This window comes from Musca autumnalis, unplaced genomic scaffold, assembly GCF_047663935.1.
Source record: "Musca autumnalis isolate F117 unplaced genomic scaffold, ASM4766393v1 scaffold_5, whole genome shotgun sequence".
Lineage (NCBI taxonomy): Eukaryota > Metazoa > Arthropoda > Insecta > Diptera > Muscidae > Musca > Musca autumnalis.
Genome location: NW_027412088.1, coordinates 9303864 through 9327651, shown reverse-complemented (window position 1 = coordinate 9327651; position 23788 = coordinate 9303864). Strand labels below are relative to the sequence as shown.

Here is a 23788-nt window from a genome sequence, read left to right as displayed (position 1 = left end):
AGGAACAAGGTTTGGACCAAATCGGTTATTAATTCCATTCGAGAGTTATCGTGCGCTGTCTAAATTGATTCCAAATTGTCTGAAACCGAAATGGTCCAAACTAACTTCGGTTCGTTGAGGCACGTTGCGGCGTATAAAAGTGAATACACCCAGAGAAAAAAATTACACTATAATTGACCACATCCGTTGTCGATAGTGTATCCACACCGTATGTGGTCGAAATGAGGACGCCGTTGTCAATTTGACAACGAGATGGTTTCGAGAATTGACAACGAACCGTGGTCGAAGTAAGCAAGATTGTGGTCGAAATATTAACAAGTAAAAAAGTATCAGTCGGCTTTGCCGAAACAGATATACCCTCAGCCTGTGTATATTGAAACAATTTTTTCCCAAAATACGTATGTATTTAGGGGTTTTAAAAATCATGGGCGTTTGAACCGACAAAAATGTTGATTAGTATTAAAGATCAAAAGTTTTGCTGAGGAGGTACTAATAGGAATGGATCGACATTGACCATTATGGAAGTGGATCTCCAGCCACAACATATGGTGCCATAGGGGGTTTTTACACTCTTCGGGCTGTTTGCTCAAGAAGTATGGACGTGCCCCTAAAAAAAATTTTACCATCGTAATTGAGCGAATGCAAGTTGCTTCAACAAAAAAAGTGATTCGATAGCAGGTCTTAAAGTGAACTTATCCGAAATTTTGTTTTTGAGGTACCGGATTGAGTCGACAAATATAGTCCATAGTTGAACCTGATCTATATCTGGTAGATATATTAGGATGTGTAAAGCATAGACCAATTCGGCCACTCCCTTCAAGAGAAGAACAATTTTTCCGAACATTTTTGAACTTTTGTGGGGGAGGTACCTGAAGGAGTGGACCGATACGGCTTATCTTCAAACTTAAATTATGTTTGTACAAAATATTACTAAGGCCAAATTTTGGACCGAATCGGCAGATCCGTTCGAGAGTTATCTTGCGCTCCAACCACCTCACACGGTGTCATAGGGGTTTTTTTTTGCAACTTTCAGGCTATTTTCTCAGGAAGTATGGACTTGCCCCTGATGAAACTTGTACCGTCGTATGGAGGGCAGTGAATACAACTTGATAAAACAAAAATCAAAGCGATTCGAGAGATGGCCCTAAACTGAAATTTTTCGAAATTTTGTGTGGGAGGTACCCGAAGGAGTAGACCGATTGAGTCCATATTGAAACCTTATTTATGTCTGGTACATATTTCACGATGACAAAGTATGAACCAAATCGCTTACTCCCCTTAAGAGTTATCGTGCGCACAAATTTTCCGAACATTTTCGAACTTTTGTGGGGGAGGTACCGGAAGGAGTGGACCGATATAGCCCATCTTCGAACTTAAACTAAGTTTGGGTAAAATATTACGAAAGCCAAAATTTGAACCGAATCGGTTTATCCGTTCGAAAGTTATCGTGCGCTCCAGCCAGCCAGACAGACGGACGGACATTGCTCAATCGACTCCAAATTGTCTGAAACACATTTCGTCCAATCATACTTGGGGTCTAAAACCATTATTTCGATGAGACACATTTTGCCCGTATGAAAGTGTATATACCCTCGTTAGCATAAATGCTGAGGGTATAAAAATGAGAACGCATGTGCTCTTATTGGCACCGTTCGTGATCAGATTCAAAAAATGATAACAGCCGTTGTAAAAAAAGGAAATAAATAAATAAATAAAAAATAAAATAAAATGAGCACGCCTGTGCTCATGTTGTCATCATACGGCAATGATTTTGATTCTACTTTTTTCCCTCTGTGTATACCTTTAACAAGTAGACTACGAATATCGAAAATATAGCACTGTCCTCTTGGACGTTTACATATTACCTTTGATCTACAAATCCATTGGATATCACAAAACTTGTTATCCATTGGTGTATCGAAAAAACTTATTCGCTTCATTTTTATTGTAAAAATTTCCACTGTGCCACATGACCTGTCATATTTTATTGTTATTGCTGGCGTTAGCTGGTCGTTCGGTCGTTCGTTAGTCAGTTCATTCGTCCATTTGTGATAGTAAAGCAAGTGACAACTTATATTGTTTATTTTATTGATTAGATATTTAAATGGTTTTCATGTTTGTTGTTTTCTCTGTCTGCCCCTGCTTGTGCTTGTTACGGCGATTGCTGTTGCTTGTTCAAACGCAATACATTCGGAAGTGGGTGAACAGACGTAAAACACCAAACGACCCGTTCCTAGTTACCTCCCATTTGCAGCACGTTACACGCATTTATGTTACTCACACACACATACAAAGGAACTCACATACACAAGAAATTATATTAAATGTCATTCGGAGTGCGTAGGAGTTGCAGGAATATGACAGGAAGAACTAAAGAAATGTGGTGGTCTTGCGTTCGAAATTAATTGACCAATAATTTTATTAAAAACAAGTTAAATATCCTCTGTCTCAAAGGCAAAGTAGAGAATGTTTTATGTGTTTTATTTTTTCTGATAACACTCCAATACATGTATTGGAATGTATGTACGTGCATAAAATTGTATTGGAATTGTTTTACTCCTGTCCTGCTTCTAGGGAATACATTTGCCACGAACACGTTTTTTCGTTTCGTTTCGTAAAGTGGGTGGATGGGTGTGTGAGTGAGTAAGTGATGGTATATTTGGTCATAAATACGACGTAATAAAAAATTACAGTTTTGTCACGTCACTATTGATAATTTACGAGGACTTTTGAGTTATTTTTGATGTTTTACGTATCACCCAGCATTTGAAGTTTTTTACAATGGTGGTTTGCAAGAGAATTTCTGTGATACGCAACAATGGAATTGGGGTTACCACTTGAAAAAGTTTGATAATTTTATGAAAACTTCTTAGTCAAATTAAAGCTTTATTTTTCATTAAAGGAGTCCTCTAATAGCAACTCTAGCAAAGCCTTCCGGCACAAATATCAAATTCACAAGTCTATCCCATGCGAAAATCTTCTCTTTTTACAAAATAGCCCCAAGTGATTAAATTAAAAGCCAAATGTTTTATAGGAACAATAACAACAACGAAAAATGTTGTAAATATTTTTAAGAAAATATTTAAAACATCAACTTTATTAGCTGTTTTATTAGCATTACATTTAGCAGCTTGTTAACCATTTTACATGCCAAGAATTCGAGGTCATGAGAATTCTAACCAAGTCATGATGTCCTACAAAAACCAAAGCCAAACAAGATCACAAGGTCACGTTGTTCTTGTTAATGGTTAATTAGATGAATTCGTGTGTTTCTTTGTATTCGGAACATTGTTTTTTTTTTTTTTTTTGTAATGGAAGATTTTCATTATATTCATGTTTTGTTTGTTTTCTTCTTTCTATGTTTTTACAGGAAACCATTAAAGTCGTACCGAGATGAGTAAAATGCGGAATTTGATTTAAAAAAGGTAAATCACTTTTTTGTTGAAGACAAATTGCAAATTCATCCAACCACAAAAAGGATTTATTTATTTTATTATTTCAAAGGAATGTTGATTTTTCAGAAGTAAATATGAAAATTAATGAGCTGTAAGCCGTAAATCAGCAAAAAAGTTACATTAAAGTGAGTCGAAGCAAATTATGAATATTATTTTATTTTAGAAAAATTATGTATGTAGGTGGACATAAAACCATTATGTATAAAAACGTCGATCTATACCCACAAATTTCTGGCGGAAAGTGTTTAGACTAAAAGAAGACTAAATACCAAATTTCCGATATTTCGGTAAGAGAGTGTGGCTAAACCCTAAACAAATACCGAAAATCAAGAGGTAAGCTTCTATGTGGGACATAGGAAGGCGTGGACCTATACTGATAATTCTCTTCTGGAATATTTTATAACCCCCCATTTTAGTGGAATATTGAAGCCACAATCTTCAAAATACGAAAATCGGGAGGTACCGTTCTATGGGGCATTATTATGGCATGGACCTGTACCAAAAAAATTCTGGTTTTTATACCCCAAACGAAGACTAAATACCAAATTTCAGGTATTTCGGTGAAATATTGAGGCCACAGCCTTGGGAAGTACGGTTCTATGGGGGCTATAAAAAGGCGTGGACCTGTACCAACAAATTTCTGGTGGAACGTTGTATACCCCCAACGAAAACTAAGTACCAAATTTCAGCCATTTCGGTGTGATAATGAAGCTAAAACATTCAAAATGCCCAAAATCGGATGGTACAGTTCCATGGGGGCTATATTAAGGCGAGGACCTGTACCAACAAATTTCTGGGGGAAAGTTTTATACCCCCAACGAAGACTCAATACCAAATTTCAGCCGTTTCGGTGAAATATTGAGGCCACAACCTTCAAAATACTGGAAATCGGGGTGTACAGTTCTATGGGGGCTATATAAAGGCGTGGACCTTTACCTACAGCTTTATACCTCCAACGAAGATTAAGTAACAAATTTCAGCCATTTCGGTTTGATAATGAAGCTAAAACCTTCAAAATATCGAAAATCGGTTGGTACCATTCTATATCAAAATGTGACCCGATATAACCCATTTGCAATACCAAACATCCTAGGAGTAATAGAAACTTCTACACCAAATTACAAAGCTCTATCTTAAAAATTTCGAGCTGTATCTTGATTTCAACAGACGGACTGGCGTACGGAGGGACATGGTTATATCGACTTAGAATTTTACCCTGATCAGGAATATATATACTTTATAGGGTGTCCGATGAATATTTCGATGTGTTACAAACGGAATGAGAAATTTAATTATACGCTCCATATTATGGTGGAGGGTATAAACATCTGTCTTGCTTAAAGACATGGTTCATTTAATAAGCTCACGAAAATAAATAAAGGTAGGTGCAGTCGTTTTCGAGCTACCAAAAATGCCATATCGAGAAAAACGCGTTTTAAGTTGCGCCTCTACACACAAAATACAACGGGTTCTTCACTTTGAACGGTCATATCTCAGTCAATTTTGCTCCGATCGACATGAAATATTTTTTCCGTATGCGTGGTGCATCATGAGTTTTTGGCAGAAGGTCGTACGGTCAATAAGGAATATTAACTTGAAGTTCTGAGCCGTTAGAGCTGTAGAGTTTGTGCGTCTCTAACGAATTGTGCAAACGAAAAAACCAATCCACAATTGGTTTGAGCGCAAGCAAAAGCGAATGAATGCTGGAGAATACTTTGAAAAACGTTTGAGATTGAAATTTTCTGTAGCAGGTTTTTCTCGCGGTCCTTATTAGAACGATTCAAGATTTTTTCCCTCAAACTAAAATGAAGTTCGAAGATGGACTATATGGGACAACTATTTCCGTTACCTACTTCGCAAGAGTTCAGCATTTCGCTTAATTGCATGTTAAGGGTTGTTTGAAGATTGTTTTGAAATGTCCATAAAAAGTAATCCTTGTGATTCTGATTGTCCAGTTCCTAGTTTGACACTTTTGGCTATTGAATCGGGTCGATTTTTTTTGTTATTGGAGGCCATTAATACCTGATATGTAGGCCCCGATATATCCTGATATTAAGGCACACTCTGATGCTAAAGTTTTTAGTAGTCTTTGTAGTCTTTATTACAATGCTATAAGTTTATTTTCCCTATTTCTCTCGATAATGACGAAACATGTAAGAATTGGTCCGCATAGATGGATAATACCGACATTGTATGACCTATACGCTGACACACACAGAGAAGAGATATTGTTGGAACAATCATATTCTAAGAACAAAATAGTGTATTTTAAAAATCTGAAAATATATATTGTTGTTTCAACCATATATTTTTTATTAGGGAACATGATGACACAAAATATATTGTTGCGCCAACAATACATATTTTAAGAATTTTAAAATACACTATTATGTTCTTAGAATATGATTGGTCCTACAATATTTTTTCTCTGCGTGCACTAGCACGCTAGAAAGGTTTTAATGGCTTGGTGGGGGCAAATCTTTTATAGAAAATTTCTACTTTTTGGTAGATACCCATATAATTTGTTTTTAGAATAATTGCTGGCCTAGTACAGAAAAGACACTCAAAACAATAACGGGTTAATACCTTCAATTAGTCAGATACTTTGTATGCGATCTGATGGTAACTGGTGTATTTAAGTTATATTACATGAATTTCCATTAATTTAATAATTTTAAATTGTAGCGTAAATTTTTATTAAGCGTTTACTTTATTTAAATCGAATTTACAAGAACAACTACTGTGTCGAATTTGACCCACTTTTTCCATATTTATTTTGTTATTGTTTTTGTTCAACTCTCTCTCTCTCTCTTTCTCTTATATTAATTTTTGACTAATAACCTATCTAAATTGTGACGTCATTCATTGTAACCCTTTCTACTCTCTTTTATTACCTCTGTCCATTGATTGTTTACATTCATCCGTCTGTTTGTATGTGTATTTTCGAACCGCATTTCGCCTGAACATTGGAGAACATCCTATAGTGAGGAGGCTAGACCAGTCTATGCATCAGCGAACTAGTATAAATACGGGAGAGCAGCAGGTGAAGAAGTTGAGTTGTAAATCATACCGCCAACTAAAACCGTCAGCAGTAAAGAAGCAAATTGGAAATTAAGCGAAATGTAAACTAAGTAAACTTATGTCTTGTTTGAATAACTAATAGAGAATTGTAGAATCGTAATATACGATACGAATCGTATAGTGAAATAAAACAACGTCTACACGGAGTTAAGTTAAATCTAATTACGTAACAATATTTTTGGTCGCTGTTACCATACAACTGGGACCACTTTTGTAATTGTAATGAAAGGTAGATGAAATGTATTTAAGATGTTCAGTGTGCCAATGAAGTGTGCATTCTTTTATAACACAATACAACAAAATTGAACTTTTTAAAATTAGGAGGGTTGGCGTTTTTTGTTTGGGATGACGACTTTGTTTTTCAAAATAGTCAGGCTTAATCCCCTAGTCGTTGTTTTAATATTTTATTAAAACAACTTTAATTTATTAGTGGGAAAAAATTGGCGATGTTTACCAAGGGGTAAGGCAGGGAATACTATAGTTTCAGATATCGCCACAGATGTTCATCAGTTCCCTTATTTCTTGTTTTTCAACAAGAAACTTTTTATACCCAAGTGTTTTTAAAATTACAAAAAAACCCCGCACATATTATGCTTAACAAAGCATTTTACTTAGATATCTAGTTTGTTTTAGGACATACAGTGTAATTTTGCGTACAATATTAGTTCTTTTAACACCTTTCATCTAAAACTAAATTTCATGTTACTTTCATGCCACAACTCGAAAAAATAACAAAAATAATTTATTCAAAAAATATTTGGGTGTTTTGTTGGCAAACTTGATGTATATATTTTCTTAATATACATATATTGCAAATACATATTTCATTTATTTGGCGACTTATATTAAAAGTTGATGGAGAATATTTTCTTTGACGTCTTCTATCTAGAATGAAGTTTTGTGGGACAAAACTTAATATACTCGGATAGAGTACAACATTAACCCTACAACGTGATTTTACTTTTGGCAGATTCCTGGCGTTTAGATAAGATTTAGAGTTTTGTCGTATTCGGTGATCTATAGTAAAATTTTATGACAAATAATTTTGTCATCTCTTTTTAAAGGAGTTTTTAAACGTTTCTTAGAAAAGGGACCAAAAAGACCCGTTTAGTGACTCGCATGAGGGTTAATTTTTCATAAAAAGATACCCCGCATTGTTGTCAGTAATATTGCCAAAGGCACTTTATACCTAAAATGCAAGGATTCCAAGGAATCTGATGTGGAATATTTCAAAACCTGTAGAAATGGGTGAACTTGCCACGCCTATTTAGGTTACTTCACGATGTAAACTTTCAAAACGCCGATACACGTGTCTTATTTTTTTCGATCCTCTTTCATAATCTGGCCGAATTATCTTGTAATTATTTTTTGTGTTGTACAGTGTAATTGATGTCCGTACTTCTTGATTTTTTTTCAAGATCCATTTTCACAATAAATGATGAAAATAGTTGTGAGTAAGATCGAGTTGGACTGTGTACCTTATCATTTCATAAAAAGGGAAGAGTTTTTACCAATTTCCATCAAAACATCCTGCACATATTTGCACTTTTCGTTTTTATTTGATTTTTTATATTTCGTAGTATGTCAGAATATATTATAGGATAACTTCCTGGCATTTAGGTAAAATCTAGAGCTTTGATATATTCTAGGAAATTTAGTAAAATTTTAAGGCGAACAAATTTCTGGAATATTTCGATCTGATACGATCACATTTTATAGGAGATTTTAAAGATTTGTGGCAAAAGGGACCAAAAAGACCCCTTTTATGACTCACACGAAGATTAATTTTTTTAAGAAAAATATTCCTCGCATTTAGTAAAGTGGCCAAAGACACCATATACCTAAAGTGCAAGAGTTCCAAGTAATCGTAACTTAAATATTTCCAAAACTCTAGAAATTTTATAAATTTGCACCCCTATTTCAGTTTCTTGTTTTTTTTCGGCAAAATTGTTACTAACATTTCCTCAGGGATGCCAATATGGATTTTCAACATATCCAAGTTGCTTGGCATATTTCTTCTTTCCTTTTTTTTTATGGAAGCATTTACCCAATTTATTTTCTCACACAAACTGCAAGTGTGCGTTACAAATAAAAAACATTAATTGCAAATTCAATTTGTCTGCAAATAACGACTGTCTGCTTAAACAAGGAAAAAGCACATAAACGATTATCCCGACTTAGATTTAAGATTGAGGTCATTCTCTTTTTGGATATTAGCAAATAAAATACAACAACAAATGATTACTAATATTTATGTACCGAACAGAAAGAAAAAAAAAACACAAATATTGCCGATAAACTTTTATTTGTTTATTGCAAGGGAATTATTTTATTGGCAAAGGATATAAAGTTGCTGTATCATTTATTTATTGTTGGGGCTTCGGGTATCGAATTTAGGTTGGCTTTTAATAATCAATGATGTGGTGTTCATCATCATCGACGTCGTAGTCATTCAGCTTATTTTGCTATCGGCGTTTATCGATTTACTGGCTCAAATAAGTCCATCGAATGAATGAATCGTGGTGGTGGACAGATGTACGCGGCGCAAAGGACAGCACTGTTTTAACCCATATGTATGTATGTTTGTCTGTCTGTCCGTTTGTCTGTATGGGTTAATACATTATTATGAGTGTTTGTGTGTTGTTGCTCTTATGTCTACCTATTTAGGTTATAGAATCCAACAAACATACGTTTGTCAGCTTTTTTATTACACGGATAACCCCCTAACGAAATAAACGTGGCCCCCCATTCGCATTACAATTTGGTTTGTTTTTCTATTCAGCCACTAAAGTCACTTTAGTGGTTTAGTTTAGTTTTGTGTTAAGTTTTTGTTTTTCTTTCGCTTCTCCTTTTGTCATTGTTGTTGTTATAGTATTCACTTAAATGAATAAATGATTAATGTTTTCCTTTTCCATTTGTGTCATTCAAAGTTTTTCCTTGTACTTTCGTTTATATTTTTATGTCCCTTTTGTCTTTTAAAACACGTGAAAAAGTCCTTTCACTGGGATTAGCTTCCCTTTCTGGGTTAGAATATCCCAACACGTATTAAAGATTTGTCCCCAAACATGGTCACAAATGAATTAGCTAGTAATATTAGTAAAAGCAAAGGACACCAAAGAAGATATGTCACTCGAAATTAAAGTGGAGAAAAGGATCCACTTAAAGATAGTTTGTGGACACCAAGCAGGTAGTGGTGGGGCATGACAAACATGTGTTTATGGTTACACCCATAAATGTCAACTCGTTTATTTGATTTATTTAATATTAAAGAGAAAAATGAGGCAAAGAACGTGTGAGAGAGAGAGAGAGTGTAAGAGTAAAAGATGGAAAGATGTGGACAAAACTATCCTTAGCATTTTCTTGTAAACTATATCCCCTACTTAGAAACACTTCAAGGCAAGTCTTCTGCTGTATTTCCCACAAATTTAAGACAATGCCACGCACTCGATGTCGTTGGGGTGACCAACCATATGTCATCATTAAAATCAAGGAAGTGTCGTGGCCGTGATTAATGGTACACGGTGTTGGCTTTTGTGGTACTTTTCTGTTTGTTTTTTCTTCTTTGATAAAATAAAATGGCGCCAAATATTTACGCAGATGAATATTTAATGTTTCCACAAGTAATCCTTATCTGCAACATTAGTTTCGATTTAAATGAATTGAAGATTACATGGAGTAATTCTAACATTTGGATTACAAGAAAAAAAAACGCGAATAAACATAAGAACATGTAAAACGATTTAATTGCAATGGGATTATTACAAATATCCTAGAAATGAGAAACGTTATCACAAAAACAATTAGTTGGTTGGCATTTATATGTTTCGGGATGAACATTTGATAACAATAATTTATTGGTGAGATTCCTCATTTATTATTCTTAGTTAAGTCTTGGCTGCTTCGGGGTTGTAATAGATCGGCCTAACAATTTTTTCTTCTTAATGAGAAGAATAATAGCAAAATAATTCGTTGTTATTGTTGTTGTAACAGTGTTTGTTATTATGTTTGTATGTTCGTTCTTCTGTTCAATCTTGCTCTGGGTATATCTCCAGTTCCAGGAAAGTGGCTCCTTCGATGGGATGTAACCACAGATCTACTGGAGTTAGATGAGTATGTTTGGCTGGGCAGTTGAAAAGGTGTTTCGTGTCGTGCGGGTCCATGCCACATACTGGGCAGATGTCTTGCACGGCGCGGTCGATTTCCGCCCAAGAAGAATTTAGGCGACTACAATATCCCGGGCGTAGTTGGGCCAAAACTACTCTAGTTTGTCGTGGCAGCTGACGATGTATTTCGGGGACTTTATTCACACTATATTTGCTTAAGACCTTGGGAACTGCATCCGTGTGAATTCTATTTAAACCTGTTTGATATGCTTGTTGATCTAGGGGTTCTCTCCTGTATCGTTGGACCTCTCCCTTTAGAGCATGGATATCCTTCCTGATCTGCCTGAATGTGTCGGGCCTACCCATAAGGTGGTGATTGGGATGGCGCACACGGTAACATCTAAGCAGGTACTGCAACGATTGTGTTGCCTTTACTGGAAGAATCTTTGCCTCCTCATGCTGATGGTCCACTGAAGATTTGAGGAGGCACCCTGTTGCTGTTCCCAGGGCAGCATTCTGGCATGTTTGAATCTTTTCCAAATCGTATCACATAAATTCGGGGACCAAACTGGCGCCGCATAGGTTACCACAAACCGACCTATCGCGTTATATGTGTTCAACAAGGTTTCTTTATCTGCACCCCAAGTGCTGCCGGCTAGGGACTTGAGGACCTACTTTTCAGTTTGTCGCAGATAGTTGTGGCGTGCGAGCCCGACGTAAAATTTGTGTCGAATGTGACCCCTAAAATTTTGGGGCAGTTTGTAGTCTCAATTCTGCTGCCGTCGACCACGACATTCAATTCTCTTCCAAACTGCACTGTCCATGTGGTGAACAGAGTGGCTGTTGATTTTGTGGCGGAAATTTGTGTCGAATGTGACCCATAAAATTTTGGGGCAGTTTGTGGTCGGAATTCTGCTGCCGTCGACCACGACATTCAATTCTCTTCCAAACTGTGCTGTCCATGTGGTGAACAGAGTGGCTGTTGATTTTGTGGCGGAAATCTGCATATTCCTCGAATGGAAAAAGGTGATAAGATCGGTTAAATAGTTGTTCAGTCTCTCACAGATGTCATCAGGATAGGTACCCGACGCCAGGATCGTGCAATCATCCGCATACGTTACGATCTCGATGCCGTCTGGAGGGGGCGGAATACATGAGAGGTAGAGGTTAAGCAGTTCCGGAGATATCACCCACCTTGGGGATCTCCCTGTTTTACTCTACGGGGTTTGGACTTCTTGTTCCTGAATTCCACATAGGACTGGCGACAATCCAACGTTTCAAGCTTGGCCGGAGGGTTGTCTGCTCAATGCCTTAAACAGCGTGGAGTGCCTGACTGTATCAAAGGCTTTTGATAAGTCAAGCGCCACCATCACTGTTCTATCGCACGGCCGTCTCTGGTTGAGTCCTTGACAAATATATGTTATAATGGCGTGCAGCGCAGTTGTCGTGCTGTGCTGCTTACGGAATCCATGCTGATGATCGGCAACTTGATAGCTATTTCTGATACTGGGGAGGACTAAGACCTCAAGGGTCTTTGCTACGGGCGACAAAAGGGAAATCGGCCTGTACGATTCACTTTTGCTGGCATCCTTGCCGAGCTTCCGTAATGGCACCACCCTGCCCATTTTCCAGACTTCGGGAACAATGAGGGTGGATAGCGACAAGTTGAGAACTTTAGTGAGATACTCCACTCCCGGCTCATTCAGCATTACCATGGAGATTCCATCAGGGCCCAACGCTTTGGATGGTTTAGCGCTCCTGATGGCATTGGCAACATCATCCATTGTAAACTGTGGTGGTTCCTCCTCGGCAGGAAGAGATCTGATGCGACGTAATACTCTTCTCTTCGCCCTGTCACTCTCGGGGTGCTCGACAAACTGTCGATTGAAATAACTTGCGCACCTCTTCGGGTCAGGCAACGTAACGTCGCCAAACGTGACTGAGGTCCCATCTTCCCTTCTTCCAGGGTTCGAGAGTGACTTAACCGTTGCCCACAATTCACCTATACCGGCTCCAATGTTGCAACTCTTCAGATGATTTGACCACTTGTTCCGCTTATGCTCGCCTGTTAACTTCCAGTGTCAGCTCCCTGACTATGGGGTCATTGTGGTTGGTTCGGCGAAGCTCATCATGCTCATTTGCTAATCCCGTCGCCACTGCTGGGAAGTTTGGTCTTACTTCGGTTATTCGACCAGCAGGGTATGGCGAGCGGTGCAGCAGTGACGATGTCTCGGAACGTCCTTTCCGTTACCCGAACATCAGAAGGATTGGGCAGTTCTCTGAAGCGGTGATTGGTGAACTCTCTGAAACCCGGCCAATCAGCTTTCTTATGATTGATGAATTTGCGGCGTTCAGAGGTAATGAAATCGGGTGGTCTGCTAATGGAGACAATTATGGGGAGATGGTCTGATCCAAGGGAAATGACGGGTTGCCAGGTAACGTCATTTGTCAGACCAGGTGACACGATGGTTATGTCTGGCGAGCTGTGACACTCTCCTCTAATTCCGTCATTGACCGTGCAAAACGTAGAGCTGTCAATCTGCTCAGCCAGCGCTGCACCTCTCTGGTCGTTTCCGAGGGCCGAATGCCATATCTCATGATGCGCATTAAAGTCCCCCAGGACCAGACGATTATGACCTTCTAAAAGCGGGCTAATGTTAGGCACGTGATCTGAAATACAGCTATTTCTCGGCGGGATGCATATGTTCAGCAACTCTATCTCGGCAGTTCCACACCAGACTGCTACCCCCATACATTCCATGTACGGGTCATTAGAGACAGGCTCAAGCGAGATAGGTCTGTATTGGACAGACTGGTGCAATAGAAAAGCTAATCCACCAACTCCACTTCTGGTGCGGTCTTTCCTTAGCACATTGTAACCATCACAATGTTGTAAGCTACAGTTGTTGTTGAGCTTGGTTTCTTGCACCGCTGCGACCTTGATATTCCTCCGACTTATGAAATCTACTATTTCCTCGATCTTACCTCGGAGGGGGAGTCTCATAATCAGACGACGAGTGAGTTTTGTAATCCGATGACGACTCACTGGGGACTGTATTCACCCAGCATACAGCAACATAGTCTTGTCGTAGTCCCTCACGTGGACAAGTCCAGAGCAACCCCTTAGATGCACCCACTCCTGACATCTATTGCATCTCACCGAAGGCTGGATGTGGGTGAAGATGCGGAGGTGACAAACCGAGCACAAATATATTGGTCCTGAGTTTTCCTCCGTCCCGGACCAAAAGGATTCGGAGCAAGCATTCCGGGATATGCTGCTCCCAACATAGAAAAACGAAGCAAATACAAACATATGTACACTGAGGTGGCAGCCGCTGGCCGGAACAATGATGTTGTGTAGTTCCGGGTCAATCCAGTACAAAGAACCCGCTGCCGTGGGATTGGGTATATATTTGTCGGCAAAGCTGGCTGATACTTTTTTAATTGTTCATGTTAAAACCTCAAAAATGAAAATGAATGAGTAGACTTTCGAAAAATTCGGAAAGCTTAGATGCGATGCATGGATTTTTTGTCTTCACGACAAATCAACTTCTAGAACACATCTTTAAATAACTCTTTAACAACTTTACACATATAAACTCTTTATACACACTGACGACTCTTCCCTTTTCCTTTCATTCGATATTGCTTAACATTTATTTTATAAAATAGACACCAGGAACAACAACTACTGATATGGGCAATAAAATATTCAAAGTGATTTCTATCAATTGCTTCAATGCTTCGTTTGGTATTCCACATTCAACTATCCACAGATGTTAACTCTTTTCGCTTTACTCCGGTGACTAGAAGTTCGTTAACGACAATGACTATCACACAACAAATTGTGATGATGATGACGATGACGATGATGATGGTGCTGGTGTGGGTTAACCACCATGATTAGCCCTTATCAATTTTAATGGAGTTTATCGTTCAAAGCTTGTTTGTTTGTTCAGAGCACCGAGTATTGCTCCGTTTTTCCGATTTGTTAACTTTTCCATTTCTATTACAAAATCCCAATACGATTTTAAGTTTGTTATTTTGTAATAGTGGGTCGGTCGTTTGTTGGTGCTTATCTGTATTGTTATGTGGGAATATTAAGGACGATAGCAGGGATAGGGGGGAGGATAGGTTAGTGGTTGGCTGTATGTGTTGGATACCTTTTGGTGTTATCGGTTTTTTATTTTTTCTGTGATGGAAGCAAGTGTTGTGCCTTGATGGGAGGGGATGGGATAATAAGGGTATGGCTGGGTGGTCTAAAGGAGGCGGCAGCACGTGGTCAACTACTAATGCAGTTGTACATACCTATCATCTGTGGGCTTATACGTAACAATGTATTTTTCTACGGGATGTGCATTCAAATCGATCATTGTCTGCCATGAGACCCGCACCGTTGTCGGTGTTAGAAAGGTGACCGTTATATTTTCCGGTGTAGCAGGTATTGTACCTAAAAATAGAATAGAAACAAAACGGAAATGTTATAAAAGCAAACAATAACAATACAACGAAAAAACAGAGGGAAAGTAAATAAACAAAAAACAGAAACAACAACAAAACATCAACAAACCTATGTCAGGAGTAAATCCTAACACTGCCATGAATAACATCAACGCCATGGACATTGTCATGAATGGCATAACGACTACCCAGGAAACACAAAAAGAAAGACCGACCCCCCTTAACCGAATATACAGGTATCCAACGAACCGTATGCACACAAAAACCGCCTCAATTCAGTTCGAATTGAAATTCTAGCCACGGAAAATAGAACGGAAACAAAAGCGTATTGACCATTTTGAAACTGGCAGCTGGAGTGTATAAATGGGGGTTTTTAGTTGGATGGTGGCAGTGTGCATTCTAAAATTGGTCATTTGTTCAAGTGACCGTTTTATTGTTTTTGTTGTAAGGCAATCAGTAGATTGAAATTTGACTCCCCCAACAATGCATGCAATTCAAACGTATGAATTTACAGAATTGCATCCATGTTTTCGGAATTTGTTGTCCAATGACATGTTTTTTGTTTGTAGGTTTGGATGCAATTTCAATAATCAAGAGATGTTTTTGGACAAATAGGTGCATAACATTACAAATAAAGTTCGTACGTATAAATGCGGAATTAATTAAGTCTGGAAAATGGCTATTGACGTTTTTGGCTTAATTTTTTTGGGCGAAATTTTAAATGTAAAATTTTAGTGAAAATTTGTGATTTTTTATAAGCTCTATTAAGCTATAAGCTCTTTATAATTCTCCGATTGAAATAGTACGAAGACGGCTTACTGGAAATGTTGGAACACGTCCTTCTGTATGAAATGGGCAACAAGTGAAACACTGAACTGTACATCATCAGATTCTACATCAGTTCAGTCAGTCTTCAATATTGTCAGAAGTTTGTAAGATAATAAAATTCTTCGATTTCGGACAGATGGCAAACTTTCCTACAGAGCTTAATTTTGGTGCATAGGTAGGATTTCTCATTAGAAGTAATTTCTTAAAATACTAATTCGGGTCAATTACCTTTTGGTGGTTTTTAAAGACTTTTCGAATTTTTAGACTCCCAGCATTTATGCTAACGAGCAAAATGTGCCTCATCGAAATAATGGTTTAGACCCCTTCCGGTACCCCCCGCCCACAAAGTTTCAAAAATATTCGAAAAATTTGTGTACACGATAACTGTTGAAGGGACTAACCGATTTGGTCCATACCTTGTACACCGTGATATTTCTTCCAGACTTACATGAGGTTTCAATATGGACCCAATCGGTGCACTCCTTCGGGTACCTCCCACAAACAATTTCGGAAAAGTTCAGTTTAGGGATTCTCTAGGGCATTTTTTGATTACCGACAGAAATCGGTTAAATTAAAACACAAAATTATGAATGAAAACTTCAAATAAAAGTTGACATCACTGTTGCTATCGCTAGAACTTTGCGACTACTTTTTATTGGTCGCTAACATACCGAATAATGATCGTTAATTACCAAAATTCTTCGCATTTTAATTTTAAAGAGTTTTGTCGGTAACCAAAAAATGCGTTAGAGAATCCCACTACTGCTCTCGTATCGCTTTGATTTTTGTTGTAACAACTTGTAGTCAGCCCCTACACGGTTGTACAAGTTTCATCAAGGGCAACTCCATACTTCCTGAGAAAATAGCCTGAAAGGTACAAAAAACCCCTGTGACACCGTCTGTAGTTGTTGGAGCGCTAGAGAACTCTTGAACGGATCTGCAGAATAGGTTCAAAATTTGACTATAGTAATATTTTGCCCAAACTTGTTGGAATCCACGTTTGTTGGAAAAAATATTTTTAAAAAATCCAGGTTTGTTGGAAAAAATATTTTTAAAAAATCCAGGTTTGTTGGAAAAAATATTTTTAAAAAATCCAGGTTTGTTGGAAAAAATATTTTTTAAAAATCCACTTTTGTTGGAAAAAATATTTTTAAAACATCCACGTTTGTTGGAAAAAAATTTTTTAAAAATCCACTTTTGTTGGAAAAAATATTTTTTAAAAAATCCACTTTTGTTGGAAAAAATATTTTTAAAACATCCACGTTTGTTGGAAAAAATATTTTTAAAACATCCACGTTTGTTGGAAAAAATATTTTTAAAGAATCCACGTTTGTTGGAAAAATATTTTTAAAAAACCCACGTTTGTTGGAAAAAATATTTTTAAAAAATCCACGTTTGTTGGAAAAAATATTTTTAAAGAATCCACGTTTGTTGGAAAAATATTTTTAAAAAACCCACGTTTGTTGGAAAAAATATTTTTAAAAAATCCACGTTTGTTGGAAAAAATATTTTTAAAAAATCCACGTTTGTTGGAAAAAATATTTTTAAAAAATCCGCGTTTGTTGTAAAAAATATTTTTAAAAAATCCACGTTTGTTGGAAAAAATATTTTTAAAAAATCCACGTTTGTTGGAAAAAATATTTTTAAAAAATCCGCGTTTGTTGGAAAAAAATATATTTTTAAAAAATCCAAAGTTCAAAATGTTCGGAAAAATTGTGCGCACAATAACTCTTGAATGGAGTGACCGATTTGGTCCTTACTTACAGGTTAGAATATTGACTTTATTTCTCCACACAAAATTTCGTATAAGTTAACTTTAAGACCTGTTCTCGAATCACTTTGATTTTTGTTGAAGCAACTTGTATTCGCTGCCTGAATTACGACGGTAAAAGTTTTTTCAGGGCAAATTCATACTTCTTGAGAAAACAGTCCGGAATGTGTAAAAAACCCCTATAACGCCATAACCCTTGAACAGATCAACCGATTTGGTCCAAAATATGGCATTCGTCATACCTTGTCCAAACTTGTTTCAATTCGAAGATGAGCAACAACTTCCGGTACTTTCCCCAATATTTAAAAAATGCCACTAAAATGTTATGTACGATATATCTTGAACGGGGCAACCAATTTGGTCCAAATGTTGGAGCTCCCAATATTTCGTCCATATTTAGTTTAACATATAAAATGGCCCATATCGGTCCTCTTCTTAGGGTACCTCCCCCACAAAATTTCAACATTTGTGTCTAAGTACAGTTTAGGGTCTGCTCGAAGATCCTTTGGAAATGTATACCGATGCTGTTCGTTGTGCTTGCTGGCATACTGGTCTAAACGTTATACGATGACCCACTGAAATGACTAGTGGGCGCGATATCTATCGAAAAGATATGACTCCCAAAATACGATCCACCTACTTCAAGTACCTCCTCCGCAACACTTTTGAACTTTTATCCTAATCCACATTTTTGTCGGCAAGTTCAAATGTCCAAAAAGGCCCGCAAAATTCTGAAATGATTCTAAATACATTCGATCTTTCCGTAGATGAAAGTTTCAATTCACATAGGCTGAGGCAAAGCCGACTGATACTTGTTTAATTCCGTGTCGTTTAAGGACAAGATTATAAGGATATTAATGACCAAGAACAAAAAATATATGCTGATCGATTTATTCGTTTTTGAGCTACAGATTGGGCCATATCTGGAGAGGTAGGGATTCCCATACTAAATGTTAGTTTCATAGCCACCAGCCCTTTTATACCCTTAGCCTTTAGGCTAGAAAGGGTTTATACACTTTAATACGACCAGAAATGTGCCTCATCAAAATAACGGTTTTAGACCCCAAGTATGTTTGGACGAAATTCGTTGCAGACAATTTGGAGTTGATTTAGCCACGTCCGTCCGTCTGCCTGGCTGGCTAGTGCGCACGATAACTCTCGAACGGATAAATCGATTCGAACTAAATTTTGGATATCGTAATATTTTGTCCAAACTTAGTTTATGGTGTGAAGGGAGCAATCGATTTGGTTCAAACTTTGCAAATCGTATTAATCCTTCCAGATATATATCGAGTTCGAATATGGACTATATCGGTCCACTTCTTCGGATAAAGTGAAGTTTAAGAGCTGCTCGCGGATCGTTTTGAAATCTTCTTCAGTAGGTTGTCCTCGCGGCCCCCTTTACGACGGTGCGCAAGTCCATACTTGTTGAGATATTGGCCTAAAAGCTCCAAGAAACCCAGACAGCACCAACCGAAATGACAAATCCGCAAGATAATTCTTGCATGGAGTTTCTGATTGGTGCAGACTTTGCAGATCGTATTAAATCATCCAGTGATGTATCGGGTTGGAATATGGACTATATCGGTTCCGTTCTTCGGGTACCTCCGACACCAAATTTTGGAAAAGTGCAGTATTAGGGTTCGTCTCGGATTTATTTAAATTTTTTACAGAAGGTTGCTTTCACGGTCCCTATTGTAACCTTACAATTTTTTCCGGTGTAAGTCCATTTTTCCTGCGATAATGAATCAATGGATCCAAAACACCCTGAGGGCACATACTGAAATGGATAGCGTTCACGACAACTCTCAAACTTTTTCAAAAATTTCTTCCAAACTTAGATGAACTTAATTTAGTATTTCGAGTTCTATATGAAGTTTGTTTATCACAAATCGTTGGTATATGTCAATGGATGCAACACATTACGGTATCTGCTGACTGCACGTATTTTGGAACAAACTCGTGAAAGAAAATCAATATATTTTATATACTCGTACGACATTATTATTATATTTGGTCAGAGGTTGAGGGTATATCTCCGTCAGCAAAGCTGACTTATACTTTCTTACTTGTTGGTTATATATTTATATCAGGAGGTTTAGACTTGCCCGCGGAAAAAATATATAATTGTAATCAGAACCAGAAGGATTTCCTTCGGTAGAAGTTTCAAAACGATTCTAGAACTGCACTTATGCGAAAATTTTGAACTATTGTGAAGCAGGAACCTAGAACTTAATGTACGATTGAAACAGACTTAACAGGTATGTGGTCTAAAACCATTACCTTTTTATTAAAAAATATTTTGTGTCATAGAAAATTATTATTCTATTTTTTTAAGCCTAATAAAAAATTACCCGAAATTTGTTGTAAATTATCCAAACAATTCTATTAACTTTCAGGCATTCCACATCAAAATTCCAAATGTGCGATGTATTAAATTAGAAGCCTAACTGAGATTGTTTTGATGTGTCAATTTTATGATCTCATATTCATACACATGCTCATTCATGTTTATGACTTTTTCTTACACAAATTGATATGTAATTCATAAAAGAATTTATTCTTATCCAAATTTGATGATTTGCTTTAATAAAATTTATTCAAGCAATAAAATTGACAAGAGCTAATGTCTGAATACAAACATACATATTTGCCACGCATAGGGAGGCATTGGAGATCATTAAATCAAGAGTATGAATAATTCATCCAATTACTCAATGAACTCATATTGGGAACTCATTATTTTAACATTCACACGACTAGCGCACACTTATCCATACACACACACACACGCACATATCGATATTAAGTTTACAAGAAAATTAAGAAATTATCGGGAAATTCTCAGAAGACTACTCTGCCTGTCTGACAGTCTGTCCGTCTGTTTGTATGTCTTCTGCTGAGACAGCTTGTTGATTATTTGACTGTTTAAACAATTGACATGTTGCTGTTGTTGTTGTTGCTGTTGTTGATAATACATTTGATACCTTTGATGTGACACACTTTGTGACAGCTAATTAAAATATAAGATGTTATTACTACATACTTATGAATGTGTGTATTTATGTGTGTATGAGTGATGCCATGGCAATCGTAACACTGGATGTCCTCCTCATCAAATATTCATTGTCGATGCCATGGTTGGAAGGAGCTTAAGGCCTTTTGTCGTTTCATGTCGTCGCTACTACATTAACGGGATTGTTTTCATGTTTTTGGGTTTGTCAATATCTTTAGGAGTAGATTGAAACAAAGCTGTTGTTGTTGTTGTGTGACTTTTAGTTAATGGAACGAACTGTTGTTTAATTCAATTTAATTACTATTCCTAAAGATGTGGGTAACTTTGCCGGAGGGTTAACAATCTTCTGAAATTCGTATTAAATGATGTGTGAGATAAGTGTTTCATGAGCTCATCCATAGTAAAAATGAAGTATAATCATTTCGCATACAATTTTCTGAAATATAATGGGATCACGTTTATGGAAAGAGTATTTACCAAATTTGTTTAGATGTATTACAATGGCCATGGTCAAATATTTGTGTCCATTTTCAACATTACCGAACCAGACAAAGTTGTCCATTACAACACTTTTATCTTCATTGACAACTTTCCAAGCTATAAAATTATGCTCAATTTACCTGTCCTCCCATTTAGATGAAAGTTTTAATTATCTATCTAACCAATTGCAGAATGCCATTTCAAAGTTTGTTGCCTCCGAAAACATCTCAGTTGGTTAGTTTGCGCAACATAATTTTGAACAAAGTTAATTAAAAAATCCAAAATGACCTGCAACAACTAACCATTCTCCATGAAAATACTTTGAATGACAATCAGCTCGAAAAAATGTGAACAAATTACTATACACTGCCACATCAGCTACACACCCTCCTTCCTTCCAAACACTCGAAACACCTCTGATCTCCCCTCTCCACACATAAATGCTGCTGCTTGTTATCTGCCGACTCCTCCTCAATGAATAAAGTGGATAATGTAGTACCAGAGTTAGTCGCCTTGTATTGAATGCAAACAAAAAAAAGTGAATGCTTTTTTTTTAACGAAATTCTAGAACAACTTCGAAAGTGGGTCAATGGAAAAAATTGGAACAGAAAGAAACAAAATGTCAACTAAAACAAAACAAAAGTAATGACACAAAATAATTGTGTTTTGTAACCGAATATTACTGCCGCTGTTTACTCTGTGTCTAACCCTTCCTCATTCCCCCCTCCAACTGGGACTCTAGGGAGGCCACATAAGCACACAAACGCATACACGCCCATACTTAAAATAGAGACAAAATGTTGAAATTTATATGAGGCATGCCACAAGAAATGTAAATGCAATTTAAATTAACCAAATGGGGTTAGAAGGTATATTTAATATGTAACAAGTAAAAAAAAAATTGTTAGGCGACTTTGCCGACAGCTAAATACCCTCAGCCTATGAATATATAAAAAAACAATGACCTAACTGTACTATGAAAAGATCCCCAATTTTAAAAGTAAATAAAATTTTTGTAAGATTCCAGTTTAAATTTTAAGGGCGATTGTAGGGTAGGTATCATACATTTTGCGTCTAATTATTCCCCTGACACATCCGATCAACACAGTGCACACAAATGTAGTCCATTATCCTTTATATAATGCAAGAGCACCACTTGGAACTTTTTTTCGAACTTTCGTTTAACTCTCAATGAAAGTTTAGAGAATAAAATGTTAGCTTTTTAATAGTGACCACAAAGGCAGTAACAATCTAGTCATAATGGCAATTCTCTATAACGTAGCTGTTGGGGCGAAGAAATACTACGTTATAGAGACAAATATTTGTATTTTCCACGTGAATTCGTTACAGAGAATTATTCGTTTTAAAGAAGTTCAACGGTACACTTTTGTGCACGAGGTGTATGGAGAAATGACCCTAAATATTGTGACACTCGGGGTCCATATTTTGGGAAGTATTGACATCCCCCAGAAAAAAGATGTATACTAGGCCGGGGCGATTTGTGTGGAAGGAAAAAACCTTATGGGCCATTCGCGTTTCTGATTCGTGGGATTGAACTGAGCAAAAAAGTCCACTAGACCATATGTCTACGGTGAAAATCGAGGTGCCCAGACATAATCCCGCTGCGCTTTGCGGACATAACTCCCAAAATTCGTTGGGAGTTATGTCCGTGAAGCAAAGCGAACATAACACCCAAAAAAATCGCGGACATAAATCCCAACAAGTTTTTTTTTCATACCTAATAAATTATTTCTTTGCTTAATTTTGAATTTTTTTAAATTTTAGAGTAGAAGTTAGAATGTAAGCGGTATTATACATTTGAGCAATAAGTGCCAACCAATACCGAAGTATCAACAAAATCCTCCTGATTCCATAAAATTATTTAAAAAACGAAATTATGCCCGAATTTATGTAAGTAGCAGTTAGGAGAAGTTTTAATTTGTAAAAATATTTCTTCGCTCTATTTTTTCAAAAATATTTTCGTTTTTCAGAAAGTATTTGTACAAACACTTTTTATCTTCTTAAATTGTGAACACATTTTTGTAAAAAACCGCGCGATTTTTTTTAAAAAATATTTTAAACTTTTTATATCCTTAAATTGTGAAAATATTTTTGAATAATTTTACAAAAACTTTTTATTTTCTTAAATTGTGAAAATATTTTTGTAAAAACTCGCGAATATTTTTACAAAAACTTTTTTTCCTTCTTCAATTGTAAAAATATTTTTGTAAAAAAGCGCGCGATTTTTTTTAAATATTTTCGCCTGCGGCGCTTTTCTTTTTCAGAAAGTATTTGAATATTTTTACAAAAACTTTTTATTTTCTTAAATTGTGAACAAATTTTTGTAAAAAATCGCGCGATTTGCTTCAAAAATATTTCCGTTTTTCAAAAAGTATTTGAATAATTTTTACAAAAACTTTTTATCTTCTTAAATTGTGAAAGTATTTTTGTAAAAAATTGCGCGATTTTTTCAAAAATATTTTCGACTGCGGCGTTTTTAGTTTTTATACCCTCAGCATTTATGCCTCATCGAAATAATGGTTTTAGACCCCAAGTATGTTGGGACGAAATGTGTTTCAGATAATTTGGAATT

The 23788-nt window shown here is 36.7% G+C and overlaps 1 protein-coding gene across 8 annotated transcripts in view; it reads right to left on the bottom strand.

The window, feature by feature from the left end:
* Window positions 1-23788, bottom strand: part of LOC141387116 (uncharacterized) — a 275784-nt gene that overhangs the window by 97417 nt on the left and 154579 nt on the right. For all 8 annotated transcript variants that reach the window (XM_073956273.1, XM_073956276.1, XM_073956281.1 and 5 more), the window contains one exon: window positions 14948-15089. In XM_073956273.1, coding sequence (XP_073812374.1) covers window positions 14948-15089 — 142 coding nt within the window. The remainder of the gene's footprint in view (window positions 1-14947; window positions 15090-23788) is intronic.